Source organism: Furipterus horrens, unplaced genomic scaffold (genome assembly GCF_987537825.1).
Source record: "Furipterus horrens unplaced genomic scaffold, mFurHor1.1.pri manual_scaffold_8, whole genome shotgun sequence".
Lineage (NCBI taxonomy): Eukaryota > Metazoa > Chordata > Mammalia > Chiroptera > Furipteridae > Furipterus > Furipterus horrens.
In genome coordinates this window covers 97976726-97993207 of record NW_028327178.1, presented here as the reverse complement: position 1 = coordinate 97993207, position 16482 = coordinate 97976726, and the positions used below count along the sequence as shown (strand labels likewise).

General features: G+C 47.2%; 1 protein-coding gene across 12 annotated transcripts in view; it reads left to right on the top strand.

Annotated features, from left to right (window-relative positions):
* Window positions 1-16482, top strand: part of PTPRT (protein tyrosine phosphatase receptor type T) — a 690852-nt gene that overhangs the window by 519303 nt on the left and 155067 nt on the right. For 5 of the 12 annotated variants that reach the window (XM_090286419.1, XM_090286418.1, XM_090286414.1 and 2 more), the window contains exon 13: window positions 11298-11354. The exons of 6 other annotated variants lie outside the window; for them this stretch is intronic. In XM_090286419.1, the coding sequence (XP_090142545.1) occupies window positions 11298-11354 (57 nt within the window). Of the gene's footprint in view, window positions 1-3973; window positions 3977-11297; window positions 11355-16482 lie in introns of all 12 variants that reach the window. One more of the 12 variants, XM_090286425.1, reaches the window with a different exon arrangement.

The window sequence follows — 16482 nt, the reverse complement described above, 5'->3', positions numbered from 1 at the left end:
TCCATGAGGCAGCCAGGAGGATTGATGACCTGCAAACAAAAGTGACACAAATCACGGGGCTTGGCATACTGTTCCGCTGAAGAAAACAGATAATCTAGAAGGAAGGACACCATCCATCGGAGAGCACTAGACCACTAGACAGCAATCAGGACAGCAGGCGGGGTGTCTGTGGCATCCAGCTCAAACAGGTAGCGGGGCGAGGGAAGGAAGCCTCCACAGGAAGCCTCACATGATGCTGCTCCATGGGTCCCCTCTAGCCTTTGGCCTCTAGACAAAGGAGGGGCTCATGTGCTTCTTCTGCCTTCCATGGGGTGTGTGGGATTCTAAGGACACCCTCTGAGACATAAGCCCCCTACATTCTGAACTGAGAATTGGGAACATGTGCCTGGACAGGCAGTAGGTACGCATGGGGACTGGCAGAGAATATTTAACACTATACTTTTCTGGAACATTCAGAAGCCACTATGCTTGTGTGCTTCTCCAGAGCTGCCTTGCTCATCTAGCCAAATTAAGTGGACTTTAGAGAACGATCCAGAAGAGCTCTCTACCTCTCCTTAGAAACCCTTAGGACTTCTCCTTGTTTAGAATGTGTGCACCTGTAAGGTGTGAAAGGATAGGAACTCATGAGTGAAATGATAGGATCCCAGCCGGCCGAGCCCTGGCAGAGCTCGGAGGAGTCGGGAGTCAGAAGTGGTTCTGAACAGCCACACCCTGGTTTTCTAGCTCTCTGAGGGTTGGCCACAGCCCAGAGAAGCGGGGCTTTAGCAGCACTTGGGAATGGAGCAGGGAGCTGGTTGGGGCAGAATGCCCATCCACAGCTCAGGGAGTGATCGCTGCGCAGCACCCATCAGACAAGAGGGCACGTGGTGACTGCGGACCAAAGGCTAGGGAGGGAGCCTGGGTTTGGTTAGTGTCTGATGCACTGCCCGTGGGGACTTTGCATCAGGATCTGGGGCCTGGAATCAATATTTGACCGGTCCCTTTCCTAAATCAGACTTCCCTCCTCATGGGTTTGCTGAAAACGCTAGTCTATTTAATGGAGGAAAACCCCACAGGCATCACGGGACGTCAGATCCCAGAGGCAGATTCCATAGGCCATCTGTTTCCTCCAAGCTCCCCCACCTCTCCGTCATTGTGGCTCCTTCCTCCTGTGTCTGCTGGTGGGCATCCAGCCCCTGGACTGTGATCCCATGTGCAGGCTTGAGAGCAGTGCTGTGGTGATGAAGCAACTGGTGTATGTCCAGTCCCTGACCATGGTGACACCAGTGTCTGTGGTCAGCTGTGTGAGTCTCAAAACTGGAGGGCTGCCACTCAGAAAGGAATAGCTCGGAACACTCGTTCAGGGTCACTCTGACCTGACGCCCAGCACACCTTCTGTGAGCACCACACCTGGCTCCAGTGTGAGGCTCTAGCCCTTGTCTGTCTGTCTGTAATGTCACTGTTAGTCACCCAGGCTCTAAGGAAGTGCTGCCCAGGTTGGAGGGTTGCCAAGGAAGGGACCTGTATCGATTTTCTGTGGCTGCTGTAACAAAGTAGCCCAGGCTGAGTGGCTTAAATGACAAAGCATCTTGTCTCACGGTTCTGGAGGCGGGAAGTCTGACACGAGGGTTCGGCAGCGTTGGTTCCTCTTGGGCTGTGAGGGCAGGATCGGGTCCACACCTATCTCCTGGCTTCTGTGGTTTGCTGGCATCTCGAAGTTCCCTGGCTTGTAGAAGGACCACCCCGATCTGTGCCTTCATCTTCATATGCCATCTTCCCTCTGTGCATCCGTGTCCAAAGTTCTCCTGTTTATAAGGACACTCGTCGTATTGGATTAGGACCCACTGTTAACAAATAAGGTCACACTCTGAGGTCCTGGGGGTTTGGACTCCAACATACAAACTGGGGCTGGGGACGGTCACTGTTCAATCCATGTAGGAACCACGGAACCATGCAGTTAAGGGCAGTGTGCATGTGGTTCTCCTTGGAGCCTCTGACTATTCCCCATTCACAGAGTGATCCCAGCAGCTTTGAAGGGCCTGGGGGTGGGCTGAGGTTCAGCTCTGGCTCCTATTCCCTCAGCAGCTGAGAGAGGCTGCCTCTGGCGGGGGAGCCGGGTCTGTGGCAGCAGGAGCCTTCTCAGACCCCACAAAATGCTGGAGCGTCAGGTGCTGATCCAATGAAGGTTCTGGGGCGGGAACGGGTGGGCTTCCTGGGGAAGGAACCAGCACTTTCCTATGAGAGGCGCTCTGATGAGGGCTGCTCAGGCTTAACCGCTAATTTGCCACTCACCGTGCCAGGGCAGGAAGTCCCTGGCACACCGTTGGCTGAAATGAGCAAATGCATCGGAGTCAGCCTCTCACTGCAGCCAGGCTCAGAGACCTCGAGGGTCTCAACTGATCTTCCTGAAACTCAGCGGCACCGTGTTTAAAGTGATCCCCATCGATCCATTCATGGAACCTTTTGAACATCCCTATTGCCAGTGGTTTGCAGGTAAACCTGCTCTTTATAAAAGAAAAGCCCTTATTTGTTGTCTTTGTTGATCTGCAGGTGTAAATATCCCCACCAGGTCCAAGTTCAAGTTACCAATGGTTTAACAATTACCTGGCAAAAAAAAAAAAAAAGAGAGAAAAGAAAGGAAAGTCATGACTGTTTAACAACCAGCTCTAACCAGCTGGAGCGAGACCTCTACCACCCAGTTTGTTATGAGGATCAAATGATATGATAAACATAAAAGTGTTTTATGGACTGCAAAGTCTTTGGGAAAAACATTTATTATCATCCATGTCTATTCTTTCCTGCATATAGTTAGCTCACTCATGGAGCATGCAGGAGCCAGGCATTTTGAAATTAAACTGAGGATTTCATGGCTCCTGTTCTCAGCAGGCTCACAGTCTAGGGTGGAAACAGACTGCATGAGGCTGACTTTAACAGGTAATGGTGCAGTTACATTTGTGACCAGTGCTCCTAAAGAACATGGGGACTGAAGGAGCCCAGTGTAGCAATGGCCTGTGTGTTCCTGGGCCACCGGATACGGCTCTGCTCCTCTGGGACTGATGCAGAGCAGGAGACTTCTGCCTCCCTGTCTCATCACCCCGCCCTCTCACTAACACTGGGGATTGGGTCGAACCCAGAGCAAGCGTGGGATCTCGGAGGCCGGCTGACTCAGAACCTCACACTGTGGGAGGAGCCATACTCCTGGCACGAGTCCCACAGGACAAGCCAAGTCCCCTGTGTTTAGAGAGGATCTAGCTGGTGGATTCACATATCACTGGGGACCGTTTTTATTCATAGAGGCAGACGGGAACCTCGAATAGAAGTCACAGCTAAGGGACTGTGGGGTGAGAGTTTGGTATTTGTTAATAGGAGGGTTAACTCTAAAATGGGGACAGGCTCACCTCAGACACCTTGAAGGTCGCCTTTTTCATTGATGGGGGCTTGTGGTCAGTGCCATAGATTCAGATTTTTCTTTGCCTTGTTCCTCAGCCGGGGGTCTGCTGTTATTAGTTTTAGAAGAATCAGAATGGGGTTCCCATAGTGGGGAAGTGAAGTTTATCAAAGAGCCCATAAAGAGGAACGGAGCAGTTTTAAGATGGATTCCCTAGAAGCAAAGCCTGAGGCAGGGATTTGGTGCAGTGATGTATTGAGGGAGGGCCCTTGGAAGAAATCTAAGTGGAAGGGGAAAGTGAGGTAGGGAAGGAGAAAATGCTGAGCAAGAATCTATTCTCAGATAAAGTGAAGCCTAGGGTAGAACATAAATGTCTCCAAAGTTGTTTTGCTTTGAGACTAGAAGACCATGATTTCTACCTCCTCCCCCATAAAAACCAGTCCTTGGCACTTCCACGTTCCCCTACCCTTCTCGGTCCCCTGGATCTCTCAGGTGGCTCCAGGGATAGATGGCACACTTGAGCCTTGCACAGGTCTCTGGAGAAAGTCTCAGGTGCAAGCCTGTAGCCTCAGCACTCACAGTAGCTGGGGAATGGCACCTGGAAAGGAGGTCTGGGTACCCCGGGCTCTGTTATGCAGAAGATGTATGTCCTCATTGGGTTGAGAGAGAGCAACAAGCTAATGGGATTGCCTCAAATTCAAGAGCTAAGAAGATGTTTTAAAAGCCCTTTTCTTGGCACACTCTAGGTCTGGGAATCTGCCCAGAGCTTTAGAGAGAAAATTGCAGACTATGGGTAATAAACATTAAGTTTTGGTTTGGAAACAGAAAACTATTATTCAGACTTTAAAGGGAGTGGGGGGCAGTAGAAAGTCAGGGGGCAAAAAAAAATCAGTTTTAAAGGTAGGTTTTGTTCTTGTAGTTAAAACTGGAACTGTGAGAAAGGACAAGAGGGAAGGAGATGAACTTGGACCCATTCGGTAATGTTTACTTTTGGAAGGTGAGGGGTGGGCTCATTTAGGAGCCAGGTGGACAGTGTAAGTTGAACATGCTCAAAAGTGCCTTGTGGCAGGTGGGTCGTGTGAAAATTTGGGTGGGATACTTAGACTTTCAAGGTCCTAAAGCTCAAGTGGGAGATAAAACAACCCTTCCCATGGCACTTGATCATCCCATCTGGTGGAAGATGCTCCAGCCTGCAGCTGCTTAAGGTGGTACCCAAATAACTCAACTCATGTCTTCTGGCTCAGACAGAGCAGGATAGGGAAAATGGGTTCTGATCTAGTGGCTCCATTCTAGAACCACACCAGTGAGTTCCTCTTCTGGAAACTGAGGTCCAGTTCCATCTGAGCTCCATTGCCCTCTGATTCTCTGCTTGTGTCATTCTTCCCCCTGCCTCCTTCCATACACCCATCCATTCACATTGTACTTCCTGTTACCCATAGGCCCTGCATGGTCTGGCCACTTCCTACCCTGCAGCCTCATCCAGGCTTTCTGCTCTTATTTATACTATGCTCCAGCACACTGGTCTTCTTCCAGTTCTTTAAAACACATCAAGCTCCCTCCAACTGCAGGACCTTTGCTCATCCTGCTCCCTCTGCCTGAAATTATCTTGCCACCATATGTATCTGCTTAACAGACATATGTCATTACTATTGTAGCTTAAACCTCACTTCCTCATAAAGACCATCCTGACTTCCAATCTAATATATATGCCCAGAATTCTCCACTCTCATTATACTCTGTACCTTCTTGCATAGCATTCATCATGACTGGTGGAAAAAAAGAGGCATAGGTGATAGATAGATAGACACAAATATAGATAGAGATATAGATATTAAACATGTTATGGTTTACTTACATGTTTAATATCTATCTCCCAACTAGATTCTAAGTGAAGTGAAAGAATTGTGCCTATTTTGAGCACTGTTGTGTCCCCAGGTCCTAGCTATATTGGTACTCAATAAAATATGTTGAATGAGCACATGGATAAATGAATTGATGGATCAATTGATTAATCAGTCAGTCAATCAATGTGTAGATGCATGGATGGATGGAATGCTAACATAAGCTACTTGTGAGAACCCTTTTCTTGGAAAGGAGAAGTAAAAATGAGAGAAGTAGGGATTAACTATTTAATCTACAATCCCCACTAGTGAAAAGACCATCCAGGCTCTGCTTGGGTACCTGCTGTGACGGGGGCCTCACGACTCCCCCAGGGAGTTTCTACCACCATTGGACACTTCAGAGAGAGGGACCCCCAATCTCCTGAGTCCAAACTGGCCCCCTTTTATTTCTGCCATTTAGTCTTTGAGGCCACATCGGTCCTGTCTGCCTTTTCTGCTTCCAGAAAATAAAATTCACTTCCTCTGACTAGCTCCCCCTGCCCCGCTTAGAGTCAAGCAGGCACTTGCTTGTCTGCTGTCTTCCCTTTGGAACCTCTCTGGCCACCAGCAAGCAGCAGCAGCAGCCCCTTCTCTGGTGCCAGCCATCAAGGGAACACAGCTGGTTCTGCCAATTCCCGCTGGGTGCACCCAAGTGGCAGTTAGAAAAATCGGCTTTGATTTGATTTGCAAACTGAGCAGAGTCACTGAGACAAAATAAATCCAAAACCCATAAAGCCATTTGCAGAGTTACTTTGCAGAAGACAGCCACAGTTTTAATCTAGTAAACACTCTCTAAAGATCCCGTTAAAACCACCCCTCAGAGTAGGTGCTGAAAACGAAATTCCAGAATAATGAAGCAGAAGGTAAAGGGCCAGTATCAGCAATAGCACCATGCTGCCTGGTGGTAGTAAGGAACTAAACCCATTGACCCCGTTGCAATGGACAGGGGGTGTGGGTGGTGGTCTTTTGTGAATGTGGCTTTTTTTAATAATAGCTGAGCCTGAAGTAGAGTGTTTCATCCAGTATTTTCTTCCTGCTCTCCATTTGGATGGTCCCCCCTGCAGGGACTGGCAGGAACAGTAGTAAATAGCCATTCTCCAGGTAGATGCCCTCATTTTGCAGATGTTAAGACTGGGGCTGAGAAGGGGGATGGTGTGGCCATGGCTTCCTTATCCACGGGAATGACATGCACAGTAGGTGTGAGAAGCCAAGCAAGATGCAGGAATTATCTGCTGTAAGACAGGAAATGTCTGTCTGTCCCTCTGCCATTGAGCCAGTGCTATAGGAGAGGCTCTGTGTTATATGCATAAAGCTTCCTTGAGCGGTTGCATGGAATAATGGGGAACCAGAGACACATGGATTGAAACCCTGCATCCAAAACGTAACTATTAGACCTTGGACAAGTCACAACCTATTAGTCTATCACTTCACTTTTAAGCCTGAGATAGTTCTTTCTCCTCATTATTGGAGATAATGCATGTGAAAGGTCAAGAACATAATAGATGATAAACAACTTGAGCTTCCTTTCTTTCTTTTCTCCTTCAGACCTTCTCTGATATAAGACTTGGGGACCCAGGTCTACTAAGCACATGGCCTGTCTCTGCTGTTTTCTAAGGAAGAAAAGGAAAGACTAGACTCTAATCACATCTCACACAATTGTACAAATTGGGTGTTTATCAGATAGACTGAAGCTAGATTCAAAGTGCAGAAACTGAAAGGGGAGAGCAGTGATACTGGTCTCAGCTTTTAGCATTTAACCTTCTCTTCCATAGGTCATTGTATTTAGATGAGAGCCTACGCAGCAATTATATATAATTATTGACTGAGTATAGGATCTTGCTCATCCACTTGGTAACCTTTGACTATGACACTTTTCCTTTCCTCATCATCTGCCCAGAAATTTTGGGAGGGACCCAGGACCAGAGGATGCCCAAATCTTGCCATAAAAGACCACTTGTGCGAGGCAAGACTATAGTGACCAGTCTATTGGAAAACTCTTGATTGTTGTTCAGTCCTTAGAGATCCCAGACTCTCAGAGGGGAAAGCCCAGGGTGTGATTTGGGGAGTTGGGTAGGATAGTGCTGTTCTTCCCTAGCCACAACCTGTGAGATGAATTTCCATGCTGAGGCTCTCAGAATTACTTGAATGTAACAGGCAATGATAAAAGTAAAGCATGGCCCATATGAGGCACTAAATAAATAGTGATCATCATTATTACCCTTACTCAAAACATGAAGCCGTATAGACTCAAAAGGGTTAAATAAATAAAGATCTCAAGGTCCCTCAGAATTGTAGCTGGGATCTAATGCCAAAGCTCAGGGCATTTCCATGGTACCATTTTGAACCTTGTCAATACCATGGTCTGGGTGAGAGTTCATGGACCCCTGGCAGGATCCCCTATCTCCTATTTGGTAACTCTTTATCATGCTTCTTTTCTAGGAATAACTGATAATAGAATCTTGAGGGTGTGATGGGCCTTTGGCCTATCTTCAGTGGTGTCCAAGCTAAGTCCTGGGATCTGGAGCAGAAACCTCAAGGAGTCCTCAGCTGCCTTTACATCGACAACATACTGAAGTTAATCAACCAAGAAATTAGTTTGTCTTCGAGGTTATCTGCTCCAGTGCCATCTTTAGCCTATCAGCATCTCTTCGCATTTAGCATTCATTGCTTTAGAAGGGGGAAAAAAATCAGAAAGGAAGTCTGAGGTAGTCGGCATTCTGACCCCCTTTTCCTCTGTGTGGACTCAATCCCAGCACCTGTCCAGCTTCACCCCTGTTCCTGTCACTCGTAGCTGAGCACTCACGCTAAACAGAGTGGTAGCCTTAGATGGTAGGGTGGGGAGGCTGCTCCGGGCCTGCCAGCTGAACTAAGGCTTTGACTGTTTTCCGTTTCATCCTTTTTTTTTTTTTTTACTTTTATTTATTGATTTGAGAGAGAGAGAGGAAAGGAGAGAGAAGGAGAAAGACACATCAATTTGTTATTCCATCCATTGATGGATTCTTGCATGTGCCCTGCCCAGGGATCGAACTTACAACCTTGGCATATTGGAATGATGCTCCAACCAATTGAGCCACCTGGTCAGGGCTCATTTAATCCTTTAAAGAACTTCCTGAGATACCTATTATCCCAGTTTTATAGATAGAGAAATTGAAACTTAAATGTACATAATTTTCCAAGTGACATAGTAAGTGAAATATACTAAACCAGAATTTCATTTCCCCATGTAGTTTTCTATAAACATTTATTGGATACAACTTAGTACTGATTTGTGGCCCCTCATCCCCTAGAGATTCAGAACTTTGTCACTAGATTTGGACAGTCTTTGATTCTAGGCTGGAAAAGGCACTTAACTGCTCTGTGTCTCAGTTTCTCCAAATATGAAACAACAACAATTACTACCACTTATATCATGGGGCTGATGCATACAAAATGCTTACTCTAATGGCTGGCTTATAATTCGCACTGAACAAGTAGTAGCTAATGGGAAAGCAACAAACAGAAAAATTGTATCAATACAGTATGATAAGGGCTATGGTGAAAAGAAGTCAATCCAGGAGGCCCTGCGAGCAGCGAGAAGGGAAATATAAATCAATGTCAGGTGTGCGTTTTCAGGAAGGGAAGACCTGCAAAACTCGAGACAAGTTTTAAAAGAAGACAAGTATTGAACAAGGTTGGAGGGGAAGGAGGTCTTCTGAACTGAGGGAGTAGGAGGTGCAACTCGCTGGAGGCAAGAGAGCAACCATGCTCTCTGAACTTGGATGGGACAAGGCAAAGGAACAATGGCTAGAATGCCAATGTGACCAGCGGAGGCTAGATTTGATAGAGGTGAAGTTGAAGTGGCAAGATCAGGACACCAAGGACTCTGCGTAGCCCCATAGCACATATATGAACGTTGTCCCGAGACAGTGGAAGTCCTTGGAGGTACTTGAGCAGACCGCCTTTGTCAACAAGGCCACTCTATTTACCGCTTAGAAAATGGATCTGAGACGGGGTTCTAAGGCGAGGACAAGGCTGGAGCACGGGGGAACAGAGAGGATGCTGCGGAAACAGGCCAGGTGGGAACATACGGGTCATTTCTTCTCTCAAGCCTTCTATTTTTTTCTGACATGCAAGCCTAACGGTTCTCGTCTAGCCTACCTCAAAAGTTGAGGAGGGAAATTAATAACAATAGTCACTTAGAACAGGGGTTGCACACTTCTCTGTAAAGGGCCAGATAATAAGTGTTTTTCAGCTCTGCAGGCCATATCGTTTCTGTCAGAACGCTTCAACTTGGTCATTATAGCACAAAAGCAGCCATAGATAATACATAAAATAAGTATGGCTGTGTGCCAATAACATTCATTTATGGACATTGAATTTTGAATTTTATGTAAAATGTTTCTCTTCTTTTTATTTTTTTCCCCAACCATTTAAAAACATAAAAACCATTCTTTGCCCGTGGCCACGCAGAAGACAGTGGGTGGGAGGTCAGGCCTGGCTCATGAGCCAGAGTGTTCTGACTTCTCCGAACATGTCCTTTGAAAATGGCAACATTCCCCGCCTCTAAGGGAGTATTGTGATTGCTGGTGACCAAAATGTATTGTCGGTTACATTTTATAGATTTCATGGCTGTTAGTCAAGCTTGCCCTTTGTGTGAATGTTTGCAATTATGTATTTCCTGTTTATCCGTTGGTCCCTCCGTTTTGCATAAGAACTTTCCACAGTTTTGTTGATGAGTCACTGGAGAAACAAGGCAGCCTTTGACCAGTATTGGACGCCTATGTGTCTTTTGTATCATTTTCTTTAGAAAGGCAAGTGGTGGGTTTGAAAGGGCAGGAACATTAGTCAGGCAACCCAGGGTTTGAGTCGTGCCTTGGCCGGGTATTACTTCTGTGACCTTGAGCAAGTTACATCAGTTCTCCAACTCATCACTTCTTTACTTCTTCATTCATTTATTCAACAAATATTCAATGAGTACCTACTAGGTGCCAGGGACAGTGCAAGGCCACAAAAGTTCACTAGTTAATGAGGTACCCTGGCTGCCTTCAGGGAGATTATGGAAATGAAGGGAAGCCACTCTCAATACAGTGAGAAGACTAAGGTGTTATGGAAAGAGAGAGGAGGGCATCTGTCCCAGGCAGGCGGGGGAGACACTCAAGACTCCCTAGAGAGAGGGAGTTGTAAACTGACACCTGAAGAAGAAGCAGTTGTTGGCCAGGTGCAGAGGCAGGAGGGGGATGTGTCATGTGTCCCACACAACATGGCAAGCCTAGGTGAGGCCTACCGAGAAGACGGGGGGGTGGGGGGGACTGGAGATGATGGAAAGGAGTTTGTACTTAGGGCAGAACACAGGCTGTGGCAGTGGGGCTGGAGAGAGGCGAGGGGCAGGCAGTGGACTGTGACTGAGGTCTGCGAGCTGGGTAACGGTCTTAAGTTGGCCTTGACAATAATAGGGCCGCCGATGCATTTCAACAGAAGGGTGGACATGGATCGAAGGGGGGCAAGACTGGAAGCAGGAAGCCCAGCTGGAGGCTGCTTCAGTAATGCAAGTGAAATGGAAATGCAAGTGGAGAGGAGGAAGCTTCAGTAGTTTTCCTTGGGTAGAAGGGATAAGGCATGCTGAGTGATTAGAAGTAGATCGGAAAAAAAGAGGAGTAAAGAATGACCCCAGGTTTCTAGCCTGAGCAGTTGCATGGGTGGAGGCAGCATTGGCTAAGAAAGGGAAAATTGGGAGAGAAAGCATTTGGGTGGAAAGGGGATGAGTTCATTTATAATAATACTGACCTTTCTGGATAGTTCTACATCTTAGAAACATTGTATGTGAGGTACCTGGCAGAGTACCTGGCGTGTTGTGGGTGCTTGATAAATGGTGACTCTTATCCTTGATCCATTTTTAAAAGTCTGTTTCAGGCCCTGTTTGGTTAGATCATGATGTTCTTTTGCTGTTTAGCGTGAGCTCTTCAGAGCCACAAGAATTGCAGTTTTGTTCGCTGTACCGCACGTTTTCATGTGTGTTTCTTTCTCTCCTTCTCTTCTGCATGCTGCCTGGGGACTGGCTTCCTTGTGGTCAGCACCAATGGGCAGCGCCCAGGTGACCCCGGGGACTCCACTCTGCCTCCTCACCACAGGTGATAACCAGAGCCCCGGGCGGGTGGGAGGGGAGTGAGAGTGACCTACACTCAGCAGGCCCTCCAGGCCAGGTGCACCATAGAGGAACTGGCAGTCCCTCCACCCACCACCCACCCATCCATCCATCCATCCATCCACCCACCCATCCATCATCCCTCCATCCACCCTTTCTTCCATCCACCCATCCATTCACCCACACATCCCTCCCTCCCTCAATTCATCCATCCATCCATCCATCCATCCATCCATACATACATACATACATCTATCCATCCATGCATCCATCCATTCTACTAATGCTTACAAAGTACCTACTATGTGCCAGGCACTGTTCTAGGCACCAAGGAATACAATGATGACCAAAAGAGGCCATGGACATGTTCCTGTGCCTTTCTGGGAGGGAAAAGAGCCATTAGTCAGAAAACCACACAAGTAAGGATACAACTTCACCTGTGAGCGGTGCTACAGAGGAGAGTTGTGTGGTGTTCAAAACACGCAAACAAACAAACAAACAAACAAACAAACATACTGGGGAACTAATGGAGTGCTTCCCAGGCAAGTTATAGCTGTGCTGTGGTCTAAGGTTAGGAGAGTTGACCTAGCATGTCTGTACTTAGGAAATGATTAGATCTGTCCCTGATGCCAGGTCTACCATGTGTCCTAGACAAGTCCTTTAACTCTGATGACTCCCACTTCTCTTATCTGTTAGTAGCTATCTCTGACCAAGTGCTTATATGCTCTGCACCAGCAGAGTCTTCTGGAGTCGTGTTCTGAGATGAAACAAGATAATGGATGTGCCAAACACTGCGATGGGAGTGCCCAGTCTAGAGTAGGCATTTGTTTGAAGGAACTCCCCGCCCCTTCCCTTAAACACATAGTTTGGTCTCATTTCACATAAACATCTGCGACTCTCCAAGGTCAGATGCAGAGCCCATCTGTGTCAGAGGCTGATGCCCATTGTTGCCCTTGAGACAAATAGACCCTGCTGACCTAGGATCTCTATGGCAGAGGCCGTTTCTGGTCCTTGGGAAATTTCTTGGAGATTTCAAATATTTGACTGTTGCCTCTCTGCCAGTTGTTGCTCAGACAATGGTTTCCTCTCTACTGGTCCCTACCTGGTCAGTTTATCATGGTGGGAAAGGGGGTGCAGAAGGCAGGGGTGACATGAGTCCAGCCATCCAGTACCTTCTCCGTCCACTTCTGCCCGCCCCCTTTCCCAGAATCAGAAACATTGCTGTAAGTGAATGTCTTAGGTGGAGTTTCCTAGATACAGAGTCTGAGGTGGGGACTCTTGTGCAAATTATTCACTGAGGAGTATTCTCAGAAGAAAGAAAGTGAGGGAGTCAGGATAGGGGTGGAGGGAAGCTGAGGGGTGTGGAGCCCTGAATCAGCTAAGCCCACAAGGGGCTCTGGAGTGCGAATTGTATCAGAGAGTTGCTCCTGCCTTGAAGACAAGGGGGTGGGCATGAGTCCTAACAAATAAACACGCCAGTGTCAGACAGCCACTGGCTGAGGGCTGCCATGGGAGTGCGTATCTTCCTGGGTAGGTGACACCCCTCAGTCTGGCGGCACTTCTGCAGGGAAAGAGGTGTCTGTGAGCTGTTAGCAGCCAGCACAGCAGCTGGAGATCAGATGCACCAGCCCAGGTAAAGGAGATCTGGGCAAAGCCCCAACAGTATTCACTACAGCCATGTTGTGTCCCTGCCATTGACCCCCATAGCTCAATGTGTCACTACGACACCCCAGGAATGTCATCTTAGCCACTCCGTAGTTCTATGACCTTAAGCAAGTCTCACAGCCTTATTTCACTGGCACTTAATTGTCACACTTGCTTCAGAGTTGTATTAAAGGAGACATTAGGTACTCAGAGTTGGAGGTGACTTGTATATCACCAGCTTACTCTCAGGCAGTCAAGGAAAGAAAAAAGATTGCATTAGGTGACCCTCAGGAGTGCCCTACTCAGGAGCAGCACATAGTAGGCCTTCACCAAATACCAGTCCCCTACCCCATGCTCTCACAGGCCCACCAACATCACCCTCACCCCCAGGGAGGCGGGAGTTTCAGGTGGGTACACGGTGATAGTGGCAGAAAGTGACTCTCACCCCTGGGCTCACGCCCCATTTACGGAGAAAACAGAGCTTCTCCGGAGTGTGTGAACTGCTCCGTCTTGCTGGGTCATTGTTCTCTGGACTCTATTCAAGTTGAGCAGTCTGATAATATTTTCTTTAAACAGAGCCAATCCCATATCAGGCACATTTGTTCTTACCTCTTGCCTTCTGCGGCGTCTGAATGCTTCTCATCTGACAGGTTTATTTCACTGGGTTCCATTTATTTCCCCGCGTTCCTCAGCATTGTTGATGGGTGAGGTGCCTGCAAGTGTTTCTCTTGGAGCTGGCTGTCCCTTTCAAAGCGTGTTTTGTTAACGCTCATCCCCTGGTAGCAATAATGGCTGATTTAAATTATAACTGCCCGGATCTGAGTTATGTCGATATCAAACTGTAAACACAATCACCACCAACTTGGAGAACCGTGAAGGGACTGGCTGGCATTCAGATGGAGCTGAGACTGAGTTCAACTCTCAGCTCTGCCACTTTCTGCCTGGTGATCCCAGGCAAGTTATTCCTCTTCTCTGGGCTCACGCCCACTCCATCTGGAGAAGTGGGGACAAAATGCCCATAGTCATAGTTAATCATGAGAACCAAGTGTGGTAACAGATTTAACGTCTTCAACTAGCTCTTCAGGTCTCTCTGACCTGCAGGGTTTCTCAACAGCAGCACTAGTGACATTTGGGGACAGATCATTCTTTGTTTGTGTGGCGCTGTCCTATACATTGTAGGATGTTTAGCAGCATACCTATGAAATGCCAGTAGCACTTTAACCTCCAGTTGTCACAACCAAATAGATCTCCAGACATGTCCAAATGTTCCTGGAGGGGGGGCAAAAGCGCCCCCTGTTGAAAACCTTCAGAACTGCACTGTTCAATAGAAACAACCTCAGCCATGAATATGGTTTTACATTTTTTAGACTCACATTAGAAAAGTAAAAAGTAACAGGTGAAATTAACTTAAAGATAGTTAATTTAACCCAATGTGTAGAAAATAGTATCATTTTAACATATAATCAATATTTTCAAATTGCTAATGAAAGATATTTTACTTCTTTTTCTTTTTTTTGCACTAAGTCTTTGAAATCTGGTGTGATTTTTTCCAGGTACAGCGCTTCCCAATTCAGATGCTAAATTTTAAACAATTAAAATTAAACATAATCATAAAAAGATCAACACTGTGTTTACAATTAAGCATACTTTACAATGCTTCCATTTTCAATTTAAACCAGTTGAAATAAAATAAATGTTAACATTTAGTTCCTCAGTCACACTTGCCACATTTCAAGGCTTAGAAACCACATGTGGCAAATGGGAAAACTGTAATAGAAAAACAATAAAAAAAATTTTTTTTTAAGTGTGGCATTATGGACAGGTCAGATCTAGAGGTTAAAAAACAGTCTTGACTATCTTTGTGCCTAGTTGCCAAACAGAAGTGACTATGAACAGGGTAGAGGCTCCGTAAATGTTCAGTTCCCTTTATTCCATTCCACCTGCCAAGCTTCCTAGAGACTGAGTCTCTTAAGCCTTTGAAGGCGACCTCACCAGATCTGCTCGTCCAGCCCCGCAGAACCCAGTGCCCAGCCTGGGCCTCCCAGGGGAGACCTCTTTCAGGACTCTTGAGTGAACAAGAACAGATGCTACAGAATCTATATCTTGGCTTCTGCTCCTATCATCTCTTGCTTAGAAAAGAACAGCTTTTCCACCCACCTTTTGGGAGAGGGGGATAGATCAGCTGTTAGCACAGAACACAGTAAGTCAATGTCTCTGCTTCCAAAACCAAGGGGCAAAGGCTGGGAGAAAGAAAACATGTTTGTGGTGGATTTGGCTGCAATCTCAACAGTCAGTGCCGTTTCTGTGGCTGGTTTTATTACCCTCGCTCAGTTTCACTGCACTAATCTGAATTCCGTGCTGCGTGTTTCCTGGATGTGCTCCGATCCCGCTCATGTCCCCCTAATCCTTCCTATAGATTTCTTGCCCCCTCCCACGTACCTCTCTCCTCTTCAGTTGATCCGATGCTTACTGTAAGCTGCATGTTCCAGAGACAAGATTTGGACAAAACTGCCCCAGCTGGGCAGATCTTTGCCTCTCCTCCCGCTTCCTGCCCCATGGAGTCAGGCAATGCTGTCACATCTTGGGGCATCAGTTTGGCCGGAGTCAGCTGGGAAGAATTGAATTGTGTTTCTGAGTAAGAGCCTTAGGGACACCTCAGTCCCTGGTATGCCCTGCTGTCCTGTTCAGACAAATAAAGCCAGGATATGTCATCCTTCTAGAAGCTTCCTGTTTTGCTGAGTCTGTAACCAAGCAGACTCTTCCCACTGCTCTCCATTTGGCCCTGACTCCTGTTAGTGTTTGACTTCACTTAGTGAAAAGGGAAGACGTCCCTCCCCTTTGCAGCCTGTCCCCAGGCTGCTTGGATCACAACTCAGCTGAACCTGGTGTTGCGGGCTGAGTTGTATCTCCCAGACAAGATACGTTTCAGGCCTAACCCCTAGTTCCTGTGGACATGATCTTATTAAAAAGAGGGTCTTTGCAGATGTAATTAGTGCAGATGAAGTCATGAGGGTGGGCTCTAATCTAACATAGCTGGTGCCCTTACAAGAAGGGGAAAACACCCCATGAAGACACAAACACATGAGGAGAAAGCTACGTGACAGCAGAGGCAGAGGTTGGAATGACCCATCTAGGAGCAACCAGAATCACCAGCAAGCATCCGCAGCTGGGCAGAGGCGAGGAAGGATTCTGCCCAGTCTCAGAGGGTGCCCTGGTGACACCTTGAGTCTCCAAATTCAGTTGTCTTAAGCCACTTGGTTTGTGATCATTTGTCACAATAGACTAAGAAACTAAGACACTTGGAAGTGCAGCAATCCTGAACACTGGGCAACACACGGGGTCCACTCTCAAGAGCTGTGCCTTTACAGACCTCCAAGAGACCAAGGTCAAGAGCTGCTGTCTTGGCAGATCTCTTTGACCTACCCTGCCTCCCTGCAGGGTCTCTGTGGCTGTATTCTACATTTGGCTCA